General features: G+C 50.2%; 1 protein-coding gene across 1 annotated transcript in view; it reads left to right on the top strand.

Moving 5' to 3' along the window:
• The first annotated feature begins 2,057 nt into the window (after nucleotides 1–2,057).
• Nucleotides 2,058–20,326, top strand: part of epha7 (eph receptor A7) — a 56,907-nt gene continuing 38,638 nt past the window's right edge. Inside the window, 4 exon segments of the mRNA XM_029849489.1 lie at nucleotides 2,058–2,277; nucleotides 3,450–3,514; nucleotides 4,658–5,327; nucleotides 13,954–14,109. Coding sequence (XP_029705349.1) covers nucleotides 2,184–2,277; nucleotides 3,450–3,514; nucleotides 4,658–5,327; nucleotides 13,954–14,109 — 985 coding nt within the window. The 5' untranslated portion in view covers nucleotides 2,058–2,183.

Genomic DNA, 20,326 nt, shown 5'->3' with positions numbered 1-20,326 from the left:
GCGTGTACTTAAGTATGTCCAACTTCTTTGCCCATGTCAGCAGTCTGTGGCCTGAGCCTGCAGGGAGGAACCAGAGAGTTTAGAGCTGCTCCCAGATCAGGACGCTGGACATCTGAATACAGACGATCCCTGGCTGCATGCAGTCTCCCACAGAACATCTCGCTTCAGCATTCACAGCTTTGCTGGCCTGTTCAAATCTAAAAGGCATTAAAACACACTTCATCAGAGCCACGGCATCAGAGCCAACAGACCGCAAAGGCACAAAGAAATATTAGATCACATCAAATATGTGAAATGTTTAAACATTGTCTCATCAAGTTTGGCCTGGAAAACCAATAAATAGTTATCAGCTCTGCACTGGGGATGATTCCAGCCAGTAAACGCTGGAGAACAGATGCATGTGACAATGCTGCCAGAGGCTTAATAAAGAAGATGGGATTATGTGGCAATAAGAGCTCAGAAGACTCATCACGGTCGCTTGCAGACCGGGGAAGAACACAGACTGCACACCAAGGCTCCCTCCATGGCGCCTTTGCATCTCACAACTGCAGCCAATTATTCCTGCCCACAGCATTAATTCATCTCATCCCCTCCCAACAGCTGGAATTACTGCCCAACCACTGCGTATTTGGAGACACTCGTGCAGAAGAACGACAGACTTTGTTCACCTGCTGGGATTGTTTATTATGCAGAAAAGACCTGATAACATCACCGTCCCATGACTGAGGCGGCTTTGTTGTCTGCCTATATTTTCTCTTGTACACCATCATTTCTGTGGGAGGCTTTTGATGTTTGAATAGCAGCTCTACACACAGACGGTACAGCTAAAAAACACATTTAGATTCAGATTTCCTTAATCTCTTGTACATTTTGAGCCACTCACCTGTGTTCTGCTTTACCTGGGTCTACCTGGTTCCACCTGGGTCTACCTGGGTCTACCTGGTTCCACCTGGGTCAACCTGGGTCCACCTGGGTCCATGTGGGTCTACCTAGTTTCACCTGGGTCTACCTGCTTCTACCAAGGTCTTCCTGGGTCTACCTGGTTCCACCTGGGTCTACCTGGGTCTACTCAGACCCCGTGAAGGCTCCGATGATGTTAGTTTGTAGCAGACATGATGGTGGCTTCACTCAGGAGACAGAAACTCCCATGAGCCCAAGCTGCTTCACAGCATCATCAATGATGCATCAAACATCTTCAAACTTTTCAAAAAGGAGCTTGAACTGCTTGACTAATGTGAGATGAGTCATTGAACTGGAAGCTTCCTGTTGTTGAGCCACACTTAACGTGCTCGCTGTTGCCATGGTGCCCTCTAATTAAGGCCTTCCAGTTTTCCTTGTGTGAAAGTGACACTGGGCATTCGAGTTATTATATCCAAGCCCGACAGCAACGGAGAAACTGTCATCTCACCTCTTGCTGCCAAATTTATTGGCTGGTGGACAAAAAGTAAGTGTGTGACGTGTCCAAGAGGTCCTCACAAGAGCTGCAAAACGTGCATGTTGTGTTCTTTTAAATGAGCAGCTGCCAACTCCTTTAGATGGTTTGGGCAGATCAAGGAGAGCCCTATCCCCATTGTACCCCCCACGCTGACCAGCAGCACACTCCATTACTATTGTTAGTGTTATTTAATATCAGCATCTTTACAGGTTTACAGGATACATTAGCTTTATTTAGAAATTCACAGGCAGAAAGAAGAACGTCATATCTCCATTGCCTTTAATGTGAACGTTTTTATATGTTCCTTAAACTGAATTTGGGGTTTTACAGTACCAGAGTTCAAAAGTTCAATTTTCCAGAGCAAATGTGCTTAATTACACGCCACAGTTGCACGCATTCAGTGGTGTGTGACACTCTTCCCGAACAATCCAAAAATATCTGGACTCGGAGCGTTGCTGCACTGATGGAAGCCCCTCACCTTCGCCCCGCCCCTCCCTGCAGCGCGGCACCCCATTGGCTCTCGTCAGAGGCGACGCTGGCTCGTGCGCAGCCTGATTGGTCCGCGCTCACGCTGCTTCCTTTGACAGACAGCCGCGGAGCGCCAGGCTCCTCCCAGCGGCAGCGGACGCTATTTGAGCGTTGGACGTGGAGATTGTTGAACATAGATCCGCTTCGGTGTCGTCAATGGGAAGCACACAGGACGGTGGAAGAGCGACTTACGGTCTAGACTGAAATACGCGGCTGCATCATGTTGTCCAGGTCCATCTCGTGCCTCTGGATTACACTTTACATCCGCCTGGGCTGTTTTTTGGGAGGCGGTGACGCACAGAATGCCAAGGAAGGTAAGTTGGTAAAGTTTGCGGGTCTCTGAGCGGACATACTCAGGGACACCGGTCCGAGCGCAGCAAGCCTCCTTTTTATTTTGACCGATGTGGTTGTTTTCTGGGTGATTTTCGACTGTTTTGGGGGGGGGGGGGGGGGGTGTTGTTGCTCGTCTCCGCCGTGCTCGCTGCGAGCCTGCGTACAGGGATGACAGCGCTGTTCGCTTTTACGCACACGGAGCTGCTGCCTTAATGTCGGCATTAGAAGCCCCCCCTCGTCTGAGATTATCCACGTATCACACCAAACGGTGAAAGGGTCGCTGGTGCTCGGAGAGTGAGCCGTGTACGCGGACGCCGTGTGGGAAGGTTATTGGTCCGGAGCCTCGGCGCTGACAGCCCGACTGCGCGTCCCTCCTGAACGGCAAACACACGCAACCTCCGCGCCGCTTCTAAAATCAAAGCCCTGACATTCCAAATAAGACATCAAAATAACCAAAATATTCAAATCTCATCCAAATGAGCAGTTTTGGTTGAAACCTGTTTATTGATAGATCGCAATAAGAATCGTGACACCGCTGAAACGATGTCAGAATCCCGTCGTGCGACCCTGATGGAACATCCTCCAGACTGAATTATGCTGAGACACTCTATACAGTATACCTATATTATGGTATGTCTTGGCTGGAACATGTGGACCAGGATGCGAACTGACGCCGTCGGCCAACAACTTGCTTCGCAGCCCCCCCGCGGCTCCGTTTGCGCGTTCGCGCGATTCAGGACATTAAAATAAGATGAGAACGATGAGAAAAAGAAGCAGAATGATCTGAGAAAGTTTAGTGGAACAGAGCGAGAAGGCGCACAAAGAAATCGGCCTGCGGATGTTTTTTATCGGTTTACAACGAAGTCAGTCCGCTCTTCCCGAGGCCATTTAGTAAAAATAAAAAAATATTGTTCTTGAATTATCTTATTTATTGTTTTGCTTTTTTTTGCTGCTGAGATAAATGAGGTCACGATGTCTCTAGATGTCTGTCTGTCTGTCGGTATACGTCTGTGTATGTGTGTGTGTGTGTGTGTGTGTGTGTTTACGTGTATGTTCCTGCCTGCCTGTCTGTCTGCCTGCCTGTCTGTCTGTCAGGACTCCAGCTCCGCTGAGCTTTAACCACCTGCTTCTCTCTGGGTTCTCCTGTCACCAGTGATACTGCTGGACTCCAAGGCCCAGCAGACAGAACTGGAGTGGATCTCGTATCCTCCCAATGGGGTGAGTGTTCAGCACACACATCCATCTGTAGTGGATCCCTAGAACCTGTCAGATCCAGTAGCAGATATACAGCACAAGAGGAGGTTGTCTGCTGCTCTGTTTTCCACATTCAGAGTACAAAGGTGGCACACACACACACACACACACACACACACACACACACACACACACACACACACACCATACACACGCACACACACACACACACAACAATATATACACACAAGCACACACACACACACAACCATATATACACACATATACACACACACAAACTCACACATACACACACATACATATACACACAAACACATACACACACACACACACACCCACACACACTCAACCATACACACACCCACACACACACAAACATATTTATGCACACACACAAACTCACACATACACACACACATATACACACAAACACATACATACGCACACACAGACACAAACACATACACACACTCAACCATACACACACCCACACACACACAAACATATTTATGCACACACACAAACACATACACACATACATGTACACACAAATACACCCCCCCCCCCCCACACACATACACCCCCCACACACACACAAACACACATACACCCCCCCCCCCCCCCCACACACACACACACAATAGTAATATTGAAGATCTTGAATCTTCAGGGACCCATAGATGAATCCCCCTGTTCCTCCGTGTCTGTTCCCATCAGAACCAGTCGGTTCCACTCGGGTTATTGTCACATCTGCGTCTTTCACATCTCACTTTGTTTTTTCACCAAAACAGTTTCACACATTTTTTCTAGAAATCGGTTTCATTTTGAAAGACAGCGTCCGCGTTTGCGATGAGCAGGTGATCCTGCCGCTTACCTGGAGGCAGCTGAAATAGGCTCCGCCCCCACCCCCCCAGCAACAGCGGTCAGCGATACATCTAGAGCCGTAACATCCCATTAGAGAAGGATGTGGGTGTGTGATGCACACATGAGAGCCAATATTTTAGCGGAGCGCCCAGGCTGAGCCCTCTCTGGGGTAGACCGCCGGTCTCTCCTGGGAGGGTTGTGTGCACGTGAGGCGCGTGTGCGATGCATCACCCATCCACTCTGGACTATTGTCTGACCTGTCTCTTCTAAATGTCCTTACAGTGGGAGGAGATCAGTGGCCTGGACGAGAACTACACACCCATTCGCACCTACCAGGTCTGCCGAGTCATGGAGCCCAGTCAGAACAACTGGCTTCGGACTAACTGGATAGAGAAGGGCAACGCTCAGAGGATTTTTGTTGAACTGAAGTTCACCTTGAGGGATTGTAACAGCCTACCTGGTGTCGTGGGAACGTGCAAGGAGACGTTCAACCTGTATTATCAGGAAACTGATTCGGAGGTGGGCAGGAGCCTACGGGAGAACCAGTACGTGAAAATTGACACTATCGCTGCTGACGAAAGCTTCACCCAAGGCGACCTGGGGGAGAGGAAGATGAAGCTGAACACAGAGTTGCGCATCATCGGGCCGCTGTCCAGACGAGGCTTCTACCTGGCCTTCCAGGACGTCGGCGCGTGCATCGCCCTGGTTTCTGTAAAGGTTTACTACAAGAAGTGCTGGGCCATCATCGAGAACCTCGCCACTTTTCCCGACACCGTCACCGGATCGGAGTTCTCCTCGCTCGTGGAGGTGGAGGGCATGTGTGTGAACGATGCCGAAGAGGAGGCAGACAACTCTCCCAAGATGCACTGCAGCGCTGAAGGGGAATGGCTGGTGCCCATTGGGAAATGTATATGCAAAGCTGGATTTCACCAGAAAGGAGACGCTTGTGAACGTGAGTGGCTTTTTATTCCATGGGAGACGTGGTTGGGGCAGCGGGGAGGGAAGCTTCCTGTGGGGAGGCACGTGGATAAAAGTCAACCTGTGAGAAAACCCTTCAAAGTCCAGCGTTTGATGTCGGAATTTGTGAGCCAAAGTCAGAATTCTGGGATTCCTCTGGGAGCCAAAAGTCCAGTTATTTGTTTCAAATGAAATTGGAATTCAGTCCAGGGCCTTTCCAGACTTACTGAGAGGGTTGCCAAGAATAACTGAGCGAGTGTTCATGGGGACAAAGGAATGGGACAGTTTAGACATGCACACTTGTGTTGGCAAATGGGATTAATGTGGCGGCTTTGACGGCAGCGGAGCGGCCAAACAGCCTTAATGCGGTGATTGGAGGCCTTTCATTGATGAGGCTTCTCCTTTATGAGCATGTTTCTGTTGAGGCTGGGATTAAATAACGAGCAAATTCAGCTGCTCTCTCGCTCGCTGACAGGCAGACAGCAAAGCTCTTGAGGAATTCCGTCTGTCTGTCCGTCCGTCCGTCCGTGCGTGCGCGCCAAGCGACCCTGCCCGAGCGAGCGGGGGAGCCGCCGTGGCTTTTGGGCCTCAGGATATTTAGGAGCAAAGCAAACAGGAAGGGCCTGGCAGCCTTGCTGTGGATCAGCTCTGCATTGTTGTGGCGCAGCTACAGTTAACAATAAGGGTCTTTTTGTCGCTCTAAATGCTCAGAGGATTATTTTCAGGGGGCACCTGACATGAAAGATAAAAATCAGTGAGGATTAATGGGGGGGACTTAGGTCACAGAACTTAAGTGGCCGGCTGCCTTGTTAGCCAAGTCTTTTCCCATTCTTTACTAAACCACAGTGTAAGAAGCTTACGTGGAGCAACAGCCAATAATACCTGAATGGAATGAGTAAGAGAAATGTGTGTCCCTGGGGACGGGCCGCTACACCCAGCAGACAGCCAGGAGGGCCCCGTCTGACGGATGTGCTCTGAGCTGTGTCTCCGACTGGGCGGCGTGGCTCCGATTCCTCAGCTCTTTATTGTTGTAGCGTGACACTGTGCAGGGGCAGAGCGCGCACGTTTGGAAGGAGGCAATCACAATCACCTGCCTCACAAAGCTGCATTTTAGTCCCTTCTCTGAGAAGGAGAAACCCTTGTTCTCCTCTGTTAATTACTCTGTTATATCGTCCACTATAATGTAGTGAGCCCCCCCCCTCCAGTTCTTTAAAGCCTGGGGCCATTAGTTGCGTATGTGGATCAAAGCCAGGCTCCACGCTCCGCCTTTATGGGCTTTACCTGCTGTGAGCCATGAGGCTCAGGCCCATCAGCACGTCTCTGCATCTTCACGGCATTCAACTGTCCATTCAGCACCCCCCTGTCCACCCCCACAACAACCCAGAAGCTTTTCAAAGTGGTTCTAGCTGCTGCAGCAGAGCTCTCGGCCCTCTCAAATCACACGTGTATCGCTGGAAAACAGTCGATGTTTAAATAAATAAAGTGCTGGAAATCAACGTTGCAGCCAATAATCCTGTATGAGGGAAGGAATCTGGGTCCATTGTTGTCCACTTCCTGACTGCCCCTCTTGTTTCAGTCTGGATTTTTGGGTTGTTATTCACATAGAACACACTTTTGTTGTGTTCGGGTGGTCTCGGTAATTTGCCAAAGCTCTTTTTTCCATCTACTCTGGTGAACTACTGATGTTTAAGAAGCTTCAGGTTCAGTTTATTGGCTTCTATGCTCGCAGCACATCAGTGTTGCTCTCGCCCGAATAACAAACTCAGCTAAGTTTCGACTGAAACCAGCTACTTTACCAGAGGATTAAGGCTGATTTTAATTCCATCTCCGAGTCCCCCCTAAGTGGTCGTTGTTTGGAAGCAGCCAGTTGCATTAGAAGCATCCCACAGGTGACGCCTCAGCTGGAAGCTGCAGGATAATGTGGCCAGGGTGAGGGACAAGCCGGCGTCCGTCAGCAGTTCATTTCAGCCTTGAGTAATTTATGTCCAGCTTGGGTCTGGTGTGGCTTCAGCTACACCTGTGATTTCCATAATTAAGCTGCGGAGCAGTTGGAGGAGGCATCCTGGTGCATTAAATTCATACCTTATCAATCAGCGCACCATCAAGATGTACGAGCACCCCCTGACTCTGGGCTTCCTGGCTTCATTTGAATTGCTAAAAGCGGCTCTTGCTTCCGTCTGCGCGCTTCGCCTGACTGCCAGCATCTCCTTGCACCCTCCATACACTTTAGCTGTCATGCTCAGCCCCTGGGGGCTTGGGTGGGGGGTCAGTCATTCATCAGTGTCCAACTAAGTCCTGTCCAGCTCTCTGACCGTGGAGATGGATGATGCTGTGTATACAGGAGGCTGTAGCCCCTCATTAATTCTCTTGTTAACATGCAACAACGAGCAGTTTCATCTGTTTTTTTAGCAGACAAAAGATTCACTTTTCTAAATATCAGCCCGCCATTAATCGTTTGAAAGGTTCTTGACTCAGACATTAATCAAAATGAAACAGCAGATATTCCTGGAAATGAAGCACACAAGCCCCCGTCTCTGTCGAGGAACTGAGAGGCTCCAGTGCTACCAGTAGCCAGCGCCAGACCAGAGCAGACCAGTGCATGAATGGGTGCTATTTTCACAACACGCACAGCCCAGGCTGGGGACACTTCAACTGGCCTCTTTCAACAGCCATTACACTGAAACCAGTCAGCAAGTGTGACATTTACTGCCAGAGATTGCTACACAAAGAGTTAAACAGACACGTTGGGAGGGGGATGAAAGGGGGAGGGGGGCTGAAAGACAAGGGGTCCCTCTTTGCTGACGGTGATGAATGAGTGAATCACAACACGTTTTGGCAGAGGCCTTTGCAGGGACAGAGGGGGCTCCTCAGATGACATGAGTGACAGCTCATTTCACCTGCCCCCCCCAGTCTGAGACCGTCCGCATTGGCAATGTTAGCTCCTCCTCACTCACCACTGGTGGATCTACCATAACCAGTTGGATCACCTCGACACCGCGTTTCCTCCGTCCATTTTCTTCTATTATAGTCACATTTTTACGGTTAGACAGAAGGTTAGAAGAACTCATCCTCCACTGAAGGGTAATTTCCCTCTATATTATAAATCATTTAATATATCCTCTTGAGTATGTGTCCCAAAGACTCTTATTTTAAAATGGGAAACCAGTTTATGTATCCAGGGGAGGAAGCAGACCAGTAATTATCTCCACTATGGACGTCCGACTGAAGAAAGATGCAGGAGAAACAGAGGAATCTGTTCCCCAGATGCTGATTCTGCAGAATTTCACTCTTTTATTGAGAGGAGCGCTAGTTCCTGCAGTAACGGCGCAGCACCCTGGTCCTTCCCAACATCCCATCTGTTGACTGTGGGGGCAGCTTCAGCTGAGGAGAAGCGCACTAGTCAGCTGTTCTGCTGAGAAAAAGGCCTGAAAAGGCCTGATGCTGACTCCTCCTGACTAAAGGTCATGGAATTTGACCTTGCCAGTCCCGATTTGAGACCCTACGTTGCATGGCATGAATAGACGGCGTCAAAGTAATCAGGCCCTGTTTTGATCCACAGACACATGCTCAGCTGCACCGCTCACAGCCTGGCAGACTCCGAGACCTGCGCGACACCACGTCAGATAGACTTATTGCCACGGTGACGCTGGGGGTCTGTGGATGTCCCTGTGTGAGGTCACTGAATATTAGCTTCATTTACACATGGCTGCAGACCAGCGCGGCGTCACAATGGAGGCTCACTGCTGGTGTTTAGTAACATGAGCAGCACGGCTGACAGGACACTGTCAAGACACAAGATGGATGATCGCAGCAGTTGACCCCTGCTCACCCGCAGAGCCGCCACTCCGGCCCCTCTTGTCCCTGCATGACAAAAGAGCCCCCTCCCCACGCCGCGGCGGCCTTCATCTCCACTTGCACTAACAGGTTGAGACATCTCTATCGATCCCGCCGTCCACCGCTCTCACATTGTGAGCTTTGCCCTTTTCACTTAGCCAAACTCTTTTCACCCGGTCTTTTACTCTGCCGAGGGTTTGTGGAGAGAATGTGAGCAGGCAGACAGGCAGGCAGGCAGACAGACAGGCAGGTGGACAGACAGGCAGGCAGGTGGACGGGCAGACAGGCAGACAGACAGGCAGGTGGACGGGCAGGCAGGCAGACAGGCAGACAGGCAGACAGGCAGGTGGACAGGCAGGCAGGCAGACAGGCAGACAGGCAGACAGGCAGGTGGACAGGCAGGCAGGCAGACAGGCAGGTGGACAGGCAGGCAGGCAGACAGGCAGGTGGACAGACAGGCAGGCAGGTGGACGGGCAGACAGGCAGACAGACAGGCAGGTGGACAGGCAGGCAGGCAGACAGGCAGACAGGCAGACAGGCAGGTGGACAGGCAGGCAGGCAGACAGGCAGACAGGCAGGTGGACAGGCAGGCAGGCAGACAGGCAGGTGGACAGGCAGGCAGGCAGACAGGCAGGTGGACGGGCAGGCAGGCAGACAGGCAGGTGGACAGGCAGGTGGACGGGCAGGCAGGCAGACAGGCAGGTGGACCGGCAGGCAGGCAGACAGGCAGGCAGGCATGTAGACAGGTGGACAGACAGACAGGCAGGTGGACAGGCAGGCAGGCAGGCATGTAGACAGGTGGACAGGCAGACAGGCAGGTGGACAGGCAGGCAGGCAGACAGGTGGACAGACAGACAGGCATGCAGACAGGCAGGTGGACAGGCAGACAGACAGGCAGGCAGACAGGTGGACAGACAGACAGGCATGCAGACAGGCAGGTGGACAGGCAGGCAGACAGGTGGACAGACAGACGGGCTGGCAGACAGGTGGACAGACAGGCAGGCGGGTGGACAGACAGGCAGGCAGACAGACAGGTGGACAGACAGACAGGCGGGTGGACAGACAGGCGGGCTGGCAGACAGGTGGACAGACAGACAGGCAGGTCTGTCTGGTGGAGCATTACTGGGTTGGGAAGGGTCTTTGTCTTGTCCCCTCTCCCTCCTCCTAGCAGGCTTCATGTGTCCTCCCTGTCTCCAGCAGCCTGTCTCCTGGTGCAGTCGGGGACCAGAGTGCTCCTCCACACTGGAGAACCAGCTGACTTGAATGTTATTAATCGCTCCCAACAAACGGGACCCCGTGAAGGCCTGTTTTGGTGGGTGGTCAGCTCAGGGCTGAGGAGGAGCGGGGGCTGGGATGGGACTGTTCCAGGAACCAGCAGCAGCCAGAGATCATTTTCTGGTGCTGACTGTGTACAACTGGCTGCAGGTTCTTTTGAAGTGCAGGGGACTTTGGTCTGGTAGGACCTTTGGACCCCGTGCTTTCATCTTCAGAAAACCGAGACCCCTCCACACCCATCTTTCAGCACAGCTGAGCACCTAGAGCATCGGAGGGAGCCGCCTGGCTGCCTTTCAGGGCCCCGCTCTTGTTTCCAAGTGAGTTAAATGAACTGCACAAAAGACGATTAGGGGGACATTTTCGCCTGTCACTGAGAATCTGTTTTAGAAAGCTCAGGTTGTGTGAGAGCTTCGGGAAACAGGGACCACTTCCTGATACCGCGTGCAGATCCAGCTGTGGCTCAACACAAGCAGAGGCTGTAACTTTGTAATGAGCTTCATCTGAAAGTTCCCTTAGAGCCCAAACATCAATCGGGTTTCTTCCGAACCTCCCACTGCTCAGTTCTGTGCAGGGCTCAGCTTCACGAGTGTTTCTACCTGGGATGGAAGGGCCCCGTATCACCCCAGGATACACCCTGATGTGAGAGCTACTGATCTCACATCAGGGTGTATCCTGTTTATTTGGTTCATGTCTCGATCTGTTGGTCCATCCAGCATCACACATCGTGCATTAGCTCCATTTTCACTATAACTAAATCAGCAGCTCCCTTTGATCTTTGGTGCAAACAACCAAGCAGCCACTTCTTTTGGCTTCTAAAGCCTCTCGGCCTCCACCACAGGCTACGGGAATGCTAATCTTGCCTTTGTTTCTTGTGGAAAGCTACTTATCTCTGCTAAGCACAGGTAGCTGGTATGGATGTGTGCGTGTCTGGATGTGTGGAGCCTCATCCAGCCATCAGGGCTAAAGGGAGGGAGCAACCAGCACATCGAGACATTACCTTCTTTAACCTGCTGAGTCCTCCCTGGCCTTCAGCAGCCATGGAGCATCTCCTTCTCCTGAAGCCCAGGGGGACACGCAACAACAGTTGTTTTGAGGTCTTTTTCTCCAAATCTTTCCTCTCTTCTTTGTTTCCTGCATGTCAGGAACAACCTACATGTCAGCTACACTGTCAAATCCACTCTCACATCTGACAGACAGCATCAAAACTCAACGAAATTAATTATTTCTTCCTCTCCAGTATATATATATACACTCAAATTCCCAATCCCTGAAGGATCCCTGAAGTGGCTGTTGCAGTTTCCCCACATGCATCATCTGAAGTCATACAAGTGGGGCGTCTGGTGTTCTTTTACTTTGGACATCAGCCCTGGTTTTTTAGCTAGCTGTGATGTCAAGACGTCACTGATATCTGGATACAAGTACGCATGGATACATGACACTTCTGCCCGTGCACAGTTGAGCACAAGGACCCCACTCATCCTCAGGAACATAAGGATTGTGGCGTGTGTCCAGATTCTAGCTGCTTGTCCTATTCTTGACTCATGAATGTTGCCTTCTGAACACACAACATAATACATGAAGGCTATCTGCAGGCTTCAGAAGGAGGATTAACTTGGGAATGTGTTGACCCCAAACACAGAAAGTGATGATTCTGGTGTCCACGGGAGGGGGGAGGCTCTTTTCCTCCTCATCCTCATCCAGGCTGACACAGAGAAACTGAATGGAATTCATGTGAAGAAGGTCAATCAAAGACATGAACCAAGATTTTGGAATCTCTGAAGATCCCTTGTTCTCTGCGTTTATTTGCCGTCCGCCTGTATGGCAATGATAAGTGTGTTTGCTGGTGTCTTTGGGCCGGTTCACACTGGTGAGACGCGAGCATTCATTTTATGATCTGCCTCCGTGGAGGAATCTCTTGGCCTCTTCCTCTTCTTCTTTGCAGAAACTGCTGACAACAGAGCAGCGTTGCAGCTGCCTGTGATCAGACGGTCGCAGCAGTCTTGCTGTCTGTCTCTGACCTCCACCAACTTCTCCAAGCATTCACTCGCCTTTCCAACCAGTTCTTCTAGAAGATCTTATATTTTCTAGTGTAATTCCACCCAAAGTCAGTCCTAGCTCTGTTGAGGACGTCATGTTGGCGGATATGTAGCAACAGTGTTGCTTTCTCTTCCTGGAGACGTGAGCTGGGACACAAACACAACCTCGGTCATCCGGTTGTAGTTTCACTGTATTTGGATCTGTTTCTGGTGCATCTGGGGGGGGGGGTGTTGGTCTGGGACATTTGTTCTCCTCGGCCAGTCATTTGTCTGTTATCTGTGTTTACTTTGACCACTGAACCACCACTGTTCCACCAAACCAGTCTGCTTGGTCTGTGGTGTCAGTGGGAGACGCCATTGGCGTCCTCCCTGTGCACGCCGACCCCCCAGTAGAAGAGCTCTGGAAACCCCGTGAACGTAGCGTAAAGCAAACAAAGCTGCTGGCTTATCAGGACCTTTAAACAGGCAGGCGTGGCAGGAGAAAGTACACTCTTAAGGTGTGTGTGTGTGTGTGTGTGTGTAGCCTTCAGGGTCATTATCAGCGTCTGTGGGGGAGTGTTTACACTGTGTAAGACATGCTCCAACTCCAAACCAGCACCTTCGGTGGTTTTCCTCAGAACTCTAGGAAGACCTGTGCTGGTTACACGTCCTCCCGTCTTCCTCTCTTCCTGTCCTCCTGTCCTCCTGTCCTCCTGTCCTCCTGTCTTCCTGTCTTAGCAGCTCTTAGTGTCCTTGTGTTGTCTTCTTTCATCTTGTGGAGAAGAACATCTGGTTTCATCCAGATGATGAAGAGAGTGATGCTGCTGGTGGGGATGGCTGAGATGTTGCTGGTGTCCTACTGGAAGGAGAAATAAGAAAGCGCCCCTGTTGGGAAACATGCCGCCCCCCCTCCCCCCACCCTCATGAAAAATACATCTGTGGTATTTGTGCCTTTTGTTTGCGGAGGTGTCTCCACAAGGAAGCGGTTCCTGTCGATTAAAAAGAGACGCCAAGATGACCCAGTTTGTGTTTTAATAGGTCAATTCCTCGTCTTCCTCGGTGAGTTTTTGAAATTGTGCGCTCAATAAATGGACTGCGCTGATCTGCTGTCAGATCTAGGGCAGCTTAGTGTGGCTGAATGTCTGATTGTGTTATTCAGCGTGCACATCTGGACTGATAAGGGTAACGAAAGGACGCTTTTCTTAGGATTCTCACTCCAGTGTAAAATGGGGACAGTTTCATCCCAGTTAGTGGAGCCGGTTTGGAGCAGCTGTCTGTGATCAGCCGTGTCAGGAAGGTTTGTTTATTGTCCTGCTGAAAGGACCAATGTTGAAGTGATGCTTATCTGTGTAGCAAAGCAGCCTGTTCTGGGCTGACGGGCCGTTTCTGCTGGGCCACCAGGGCCAGTCCGACAGCGACTTGGAACTAAAACAATCAAAACGTATCGCAGAGCTCTGATTTTCTACTAATTGTACCTTTTCCTTGCTTGCTCCACAGCGTGCAGCCGTGGCTTCTACAAGTCTTCCTCCCAGGACCTGCAGTGCTCGCGCTGTCCAGCCCACAGCTTCAACGACCGCGAGGGCTCGTGGCGCTGCGACTGTGAGGACGGCTACTACCGAGCCCTGTCCGACCCCCCGTCTGTGGCCTGCACCAGTACGTCTGCGCCGCACTCATTCTTTCACTTAGCTTGGGAACCTCCACGTGTCAGCGCGAGAGCTGCTCGGCAAACATCCCATCGTCAGCGTCACCATGGCTGCTGCTCGGCTTCCTGTCGTAGTTGCTTGCTAATGAGGAGAGGAGCAATTTTGCTGTTTCCTGTTGGAAAGATGACAATGACAGGACACAGCGGCAGTATCGGTCCTGGCAGTCCCTGCCCCCCATGTCCCTGTTTGTACAGGCCGGGGGGACACTGAAGTGACAGCCGCTGATGGCTTATTTACACCAGCTGGAGGTGGGGGGGGGGTAGCTCAGGAGCTTCTACAGCCAAACTCTCCTGGTGAAAGTGCTGCTGCTGCTGCTGTTGCTGCTGCTGTTGCTGCTGCTGCTGCTGCTGCTGCTGCTACTGTTGCTACTGTTGCTGCTGATGCTCTGCTGCTGCTGCTGCTACTGTTGCTACTGTTGCTGCTGATGCTCTGCTGCTGCTGCTGCTGCTACTGTTGCTACTGTTGCTGCTGATGCTCTGCTGCTGCTGCTGCTGCTGCTACTGTTGCTACTGTTGCTGCTGATGCTCTGCTGCTGCTGCTGCTGCTGCTGCTGCTGCTGCTCTGCTGCTGCTGCTGCTGCTGCTCTGCTGCTGCTCTCAAGTTGCTGCTTCACCTTTTGTCTCTGCTTTTCAGCCACTGTTGTTTACCCTCAGAAGCCCCTGAAACATAATCCTGTCATTTATCTGTGTACTTTTGCTCCACTGATAATGTTTCACGGGGAAAGCGGAGCAGCGGAGACGCACAGAGCCGTCATTCTTCTTCCGTATCCATGGAGAAGGAGGGCAGATAAACTCAAACCTTGTTTATTTCACCCTTTATTTCTGTTTCTTAAAACTGAGAAGTCCCAGCATGAACTGGACCGATCCGAATCTTTGATCGATATACAGTAACTTGTCCCTGCAATAAATCACAGAATTAAAGAGCGAGATGGATCAGGGTTAAAACATAATGAGACTGGCCTGTTGCCCCCCCACCCCCTCCCCGCCTGTAAAACAAGTGAGGGTTAAAATAAAGACATCAATTCTGCTCTTCTTCTGTGGATAAAACAACAAAGACGTACATTCAGGTGTCCCCACAATCAATGTCTGTCAACCAGTACAAGCACCAGCTGCCCAGTGGGAAAACCCAGCAAGCTCTCTGAGCGGAACACAGGCTAGCGTAGAGGTCCGGCTCCATCACTCCGTCGTCCGACATCCTGATCGGCTTGGTGATGAAGGGCAGGAAAGAGTTCCCACTCCTTTGCTTCGTCCTTTGGCTGTTCCCATCTGGGCACTGACCTTGAGCAAGGAGAGCTGGAATTACTGAACACGCACTTTTATTATTCACGTTCATTAACTTGGCTCTACTCTGGACCGGCCGTTTCCAGATGAAGTCAAGGTAACCAAGGGAATGGAAACATTGTACAGCGCAGCCATGAAAAGTAATTGAAAATGAATTTTCCCGGCTTAAACAAATAGTTTGATTGACGGAACCTTTTTCACACTTCTGTAAAGCTACCAGATTACAGGCCGTAGGAAAACAGTGTGATGGATCCCTGGCAAACAGAGATTAAGAGCTGGACTGTGGATTTGAGAGGAGATGAGATGAAGATGTAACGTGTGGGAATGAAAAGCTAAATCCAGGATGAATAAAGATGAGGGGAGACGTCCTCAAAAGCACACTTCTGTGGAGCTTTCATGTATCACAGACGTGTTTCCGATAGACGTCCCTTCGTTCTCCGGACACGTATGTGGAGGAGCTAGCTAGCGTTGGTGCTGCTACATCAATCATGCAGCAGCTGTGAGCAGTGCTGGCACCGGCTCCACTGGGGGGCTGAAAAGGGCAGCTGTGGGCCGTCATCTCCTGCTCCCAGCCCCCCCCCCTACGCCCACCCCCTTAAAAAATGTGCCGTGTCAACTGGTTGACGGCCGTCCTCCGCTAAGCTGCTGGAGAACATAGCGGCTTATCTGTCACTGGGCCGTCAGGCTACAGGAATTCGGGTTTATTCCGCTCAATTTCACTTCCAGGTCATTTGTTGCTCTTTACGCTGGCTCTGATTGACTGTTGTCGCTACAGCGAGCGGCCCCGTTGCTGCCATATTTAATAAGTGCTGGTGAAAGCAGAGCAGGCCCCGGGGCCACGCTCGGCCACCGCGCACCTTTATACCGGGCTCATTCGCTGCCGCCGCTTGTTTGCATCAGGGTCGTCTGGTTAAGGTTTCCACGGTGAGCCGTGGCGCGTCGGAGCAGGAATTTCAGGGATGTGTGTCGTGTACGTTCAGGAACCCACATGATTGATCGACCCGAGCCAGTTCTCTTGCTTCCATCTCTCCAGGAACCAGAGGAAGGAAACCTCTGAGCATGCTGTAGCGTCTGGACAGACACGCATAAAAAGTTCACTGTTGGACCCGATCGGAGAGGAAGAGTAGCCAAAAGTCTCTTCAGTCCATTCCTCCTTCCTGCCTGGCTCCCCTCTTGCCAGCCCTGCTGCAGCCCCATCATTATAGGCCAGGTCACTGGGTCACAACACACATTTGTAGTGGGAGGATTACCTCATGTGTGATTTGAATAGCACTCACCCCTGCTGCCCCCCTCCCCACAGCTCCCCAATTAGAGCCCAGACATCCTAATAGGCTGTGGAGGCTTTAGGCTACTGGAGGAGCTCTCAGACCTGATAAGCAGTGGATTCTTCTCTCTCTAAGCTTGGATTTGCCCAGCTCTCACCAAACTAAACAACCCAAAATGGGCTTTTCCAGCACGAGCCCAACGCTCACCGTATACTACAGGACACTGTGTGTTCTATGTGATTCTATAATATTCAGGGCACGTTTATGGATTTATTCCACTCATTTACAGGTTCTGCTTCAAAATTCTCTTTTGTGTTCGCAGCAGGAATATGATGTAGTTGGAAATACACATATTTAGTACTCAGACACGCTGGCGTTCCCATGGTTCCTCACAGTGCTGCAGGAGAACTAGACTAGCTATTGATTAAGACATTTCAGGCAGTGGAGGTCTGGCGGGCTAATCCGTGAAATTAAACTTTAGGTGGAGGGGGAACGGAGGAACGGAATGAAAGTATAGGGCACAGTTGGGTGTGAGAACCAGAACACAAAAAAGGAGACAGAAGGTACAAGCCCTGAAGCCTGGAGCAGGAGGGTCCACGACCTGGGGCCCCAGGTCCAGATACCCCTTAAAGGAGCAGCGAGTCTGTTGCGTCATCATTCGGGTTTTAATCGGATTAATAGTTCAGCTGTGGTTTAATCACAGTTTAATAAGTCTGACAAGTAACAGCTTTCTCTCTTCAAAGTTGTGGGAACAAAAAGATTTTAATAGATTATTATTATTAGTAGCAGTAGTAGCAGTAGTAGTAGTAGTAGTGGTAGTAGCAGTAGTAGTAGTAACAGTAGTAGAAGTAGTGGTAGTATTATCATTATTATCCTGTGGGTTTAGCCCAGGGGTCGGCAACCCAAAATGTTGAAAGAGCCATATTGGACCAAAAAAAGAAGAAACAAATCTGTCTGGAGCCGCAAAAAATGTAAAGCCTTATATAGGGCTTATAATAAAGGCAACACATGCTGTAAGTGTCTATATTAGCTGCATTAGCCTACTTTCCAAACGATAAGTAGGCTACAAATACATAATGAGCATTCATGACGAAATGCTTATTTTCCCTGCAGCGCATCCTGGAGAGAATGAGGCACCACGTGGCCACTTTAAGTTTAACTTTCATTATAATGAGATGTTGGAATTAAATATTTATTATACGCATTTATACAGCATTGGAAAACATTAAGAATGTTTGTCACGTTTTTCTTCCTACAGAAATTATATTAAAACAATTTACATTTTCATATTTTTGAAAAAGCTCCAGGGAGCCACTAGGACGGCGCCAAAGAGCCGCATGCGGCTCCAGAGCCGCGGGTTGCCGACCCCTGGTTTAGCCTGTTAGCTAGTTGTTAGAGAATTCTTACCGTCACATATGCAGAGGTCGGCCGTTTGAGGCCGCGTGAACAATAAAAGATGGAACATTTCTGAAAGCATTTCTCCAATGAACGAGTTCAGGAGCTGATGATGATTCCAGGAAGGTGACGAGCGTGTGTAAACAGCAACATAAGCCAGATGTTTGCAAACATCTTGTTTCTTACGCCCCAAAAGATCTTAAAACGTTACAGGAAGTCCTAAAATCAATCTAGACACATGAGAGACTGTCACATCAACCTACACGTCCCGGTCAGTGGGGTGTGTGGTGTGTGTGTTGGGGGGGGGGGCATCCCGCAGCAATGCTCCAACCTGCTGACTCATTTCCTCCTGCCTCTTGCTTTGATCTGTGGCATCTGGCATTCAAAGGAGAGAAGCACCAAATAAATGAGATCTTCTGATTGCTCTCCATAGAAATACTCCTGATTATCTGTGTGTGTGTGTGTGTGTGTGTGTGTGGGTGTGTGTGTGTGTGTGTGTGGGTGTGTGTGACTGGCCCCACCACCAAGCTCTCTGGTGTCCACTTCACCTGCCTCAGGTGGCTCTTTCATCTGCCTCCTCTCAGCTCAGCTGATGATGATCAATATTCCATCAGCTTCTGCTGTGTGGAACAGGAAGAACAGCCAAGTGCTCCACTATCAAGCCCAAATATTGTGACCGCAGTGTGTGAACAGTAACTGGTCCTGAAGGTTCCATGAAAGGGAGAGGATTGTCTTTCTTTCTATCTACATCTGGGCCACAAACTCCAGCAGCAGGAACGAGACAGGAGCCATTTGTTTTATGCTACAAGATGAGCTAATCTCATAGCTGGTGCGGGGGTGTGGACACAAAGCTTGTGGTGTTGTAGCTCATGAAGATAATGTTTGACAGCTACAGTGTGGCCATAATCCAGCTTTAAATCTGGCTCATAACTTCTGCCTGTAAGCGTCCTTTTGTTGTGGAAGCTACTGCTAGCATAGGCCGCCAGCATGATGGAATGCTCCTCTCACAGCCCAAAAATGGATGCAAGGCTTGTGGAGAACAGCAAGAGTTTGAGAGGCGCTATCTGATCGTGTTTCTAGGGTTCAGCCGTTTCCATAGCAACTGCACATTTTTGTCTGTTAACAATAACGCCTTCAGTGCATCCAGTTGAAGCAACAGCTATTTGCATGAGCACCCTTTTAAAACGGAGACAGGGAGTTTACTCTAATTATTTCCTCTCTTCTGCTACATCGTGTTTACCCTTGTTCATTCATCTGTTATCTCTCTCTTCCAGTGCTTAAATGACTCTTTGATGTTGGCATCTTGTGCTTTGTTCGTCTTCATCCAATGAAAACTGGTGTTTATGAAAGCCACTACTGTGGTCCACCCTGGGACATGGCCCCCCACCTCTAGCGTAGCGCGACGCTACCGCAGCAGAAGAGGCTGCTGCTGCTTGGTGATCTGCTGAGGGACCCTGCTGGCTGTCAGCTGGACTGTAGTTGTCTGGACTGTAGTTGACTGGACTGTAGTTGTCTGGACTGTAGTTGTCTGGACTGTAGTTGACTGGACTGTAGTTGTCTGGACTGTAGTTGTCTGGACTGTAGTTGACTGGACTAGAGCCTACTGTACTACAGGTTACTGTACTGTAGTTGACTGGACTGTAGTTGACTGTACTACAGCCTACTGTACTACAGGTTACTGTACTGTAGTTGACTGTACTGTAGTTGACTGGACTAGAGCCTACTGTACTACAGGTTACTGTACTGTAGTTGACTGGACTGTAGTTGACTGGGCTGTAGTTGTCTGGACTGTAGTTGACTGTACTACAGCCTACTGTACTACAGGTTACTGTACTACAGGTCATTGTACTGTAGTTGACTGAACTGTAGTTGACTGGACTACAGCCTACTGTACTTCAGGTTACTGTACTGTAATTTACTGTACTACAGCCTACTGTACTGTAGTTGACTGGACTGTAGTTAACTGTACTGTAGTTGACTGTACTACAGGTCACTGTCCTACAGCCTACTGTACTTACTGTACTGTAGTTGTGTGGACTGGACTAGAGCCTACTGTACTACAGGTTACTGGACTGTAATTTACTGTACTACAGCCTACTGTACTGTAGTTGACTGGACTGTAGTTAACTGTACTGTAGTTGACTGTACTACAGGTCACTGTCCTACAGCCTACTGTACTTACTGTACTGTAGTTGTGTGGACTGGACTAGAGCCTACTGTACTACAG

The sequence above is a fragment of the Takifugu rubripes genome, chromosome 16, assembly GCF_901000725.2.
Source record: "Takifugu rubripes chromosome 16, fTakRub1.2, whole genome shotgun sequence".
Classification (NCBI taxonomy): Eukaryota; Metazoa; Chordata; class Actinopteri; order Tetraodontiformes; family Tetraodontidae; genus Takifugu; species Takifugu rubripes.
The sequence above is the reverse complement of the archived record's forward strand: the minus strand, read 5'-3'. Positions and strand labels throughout refer to the sequence as shown.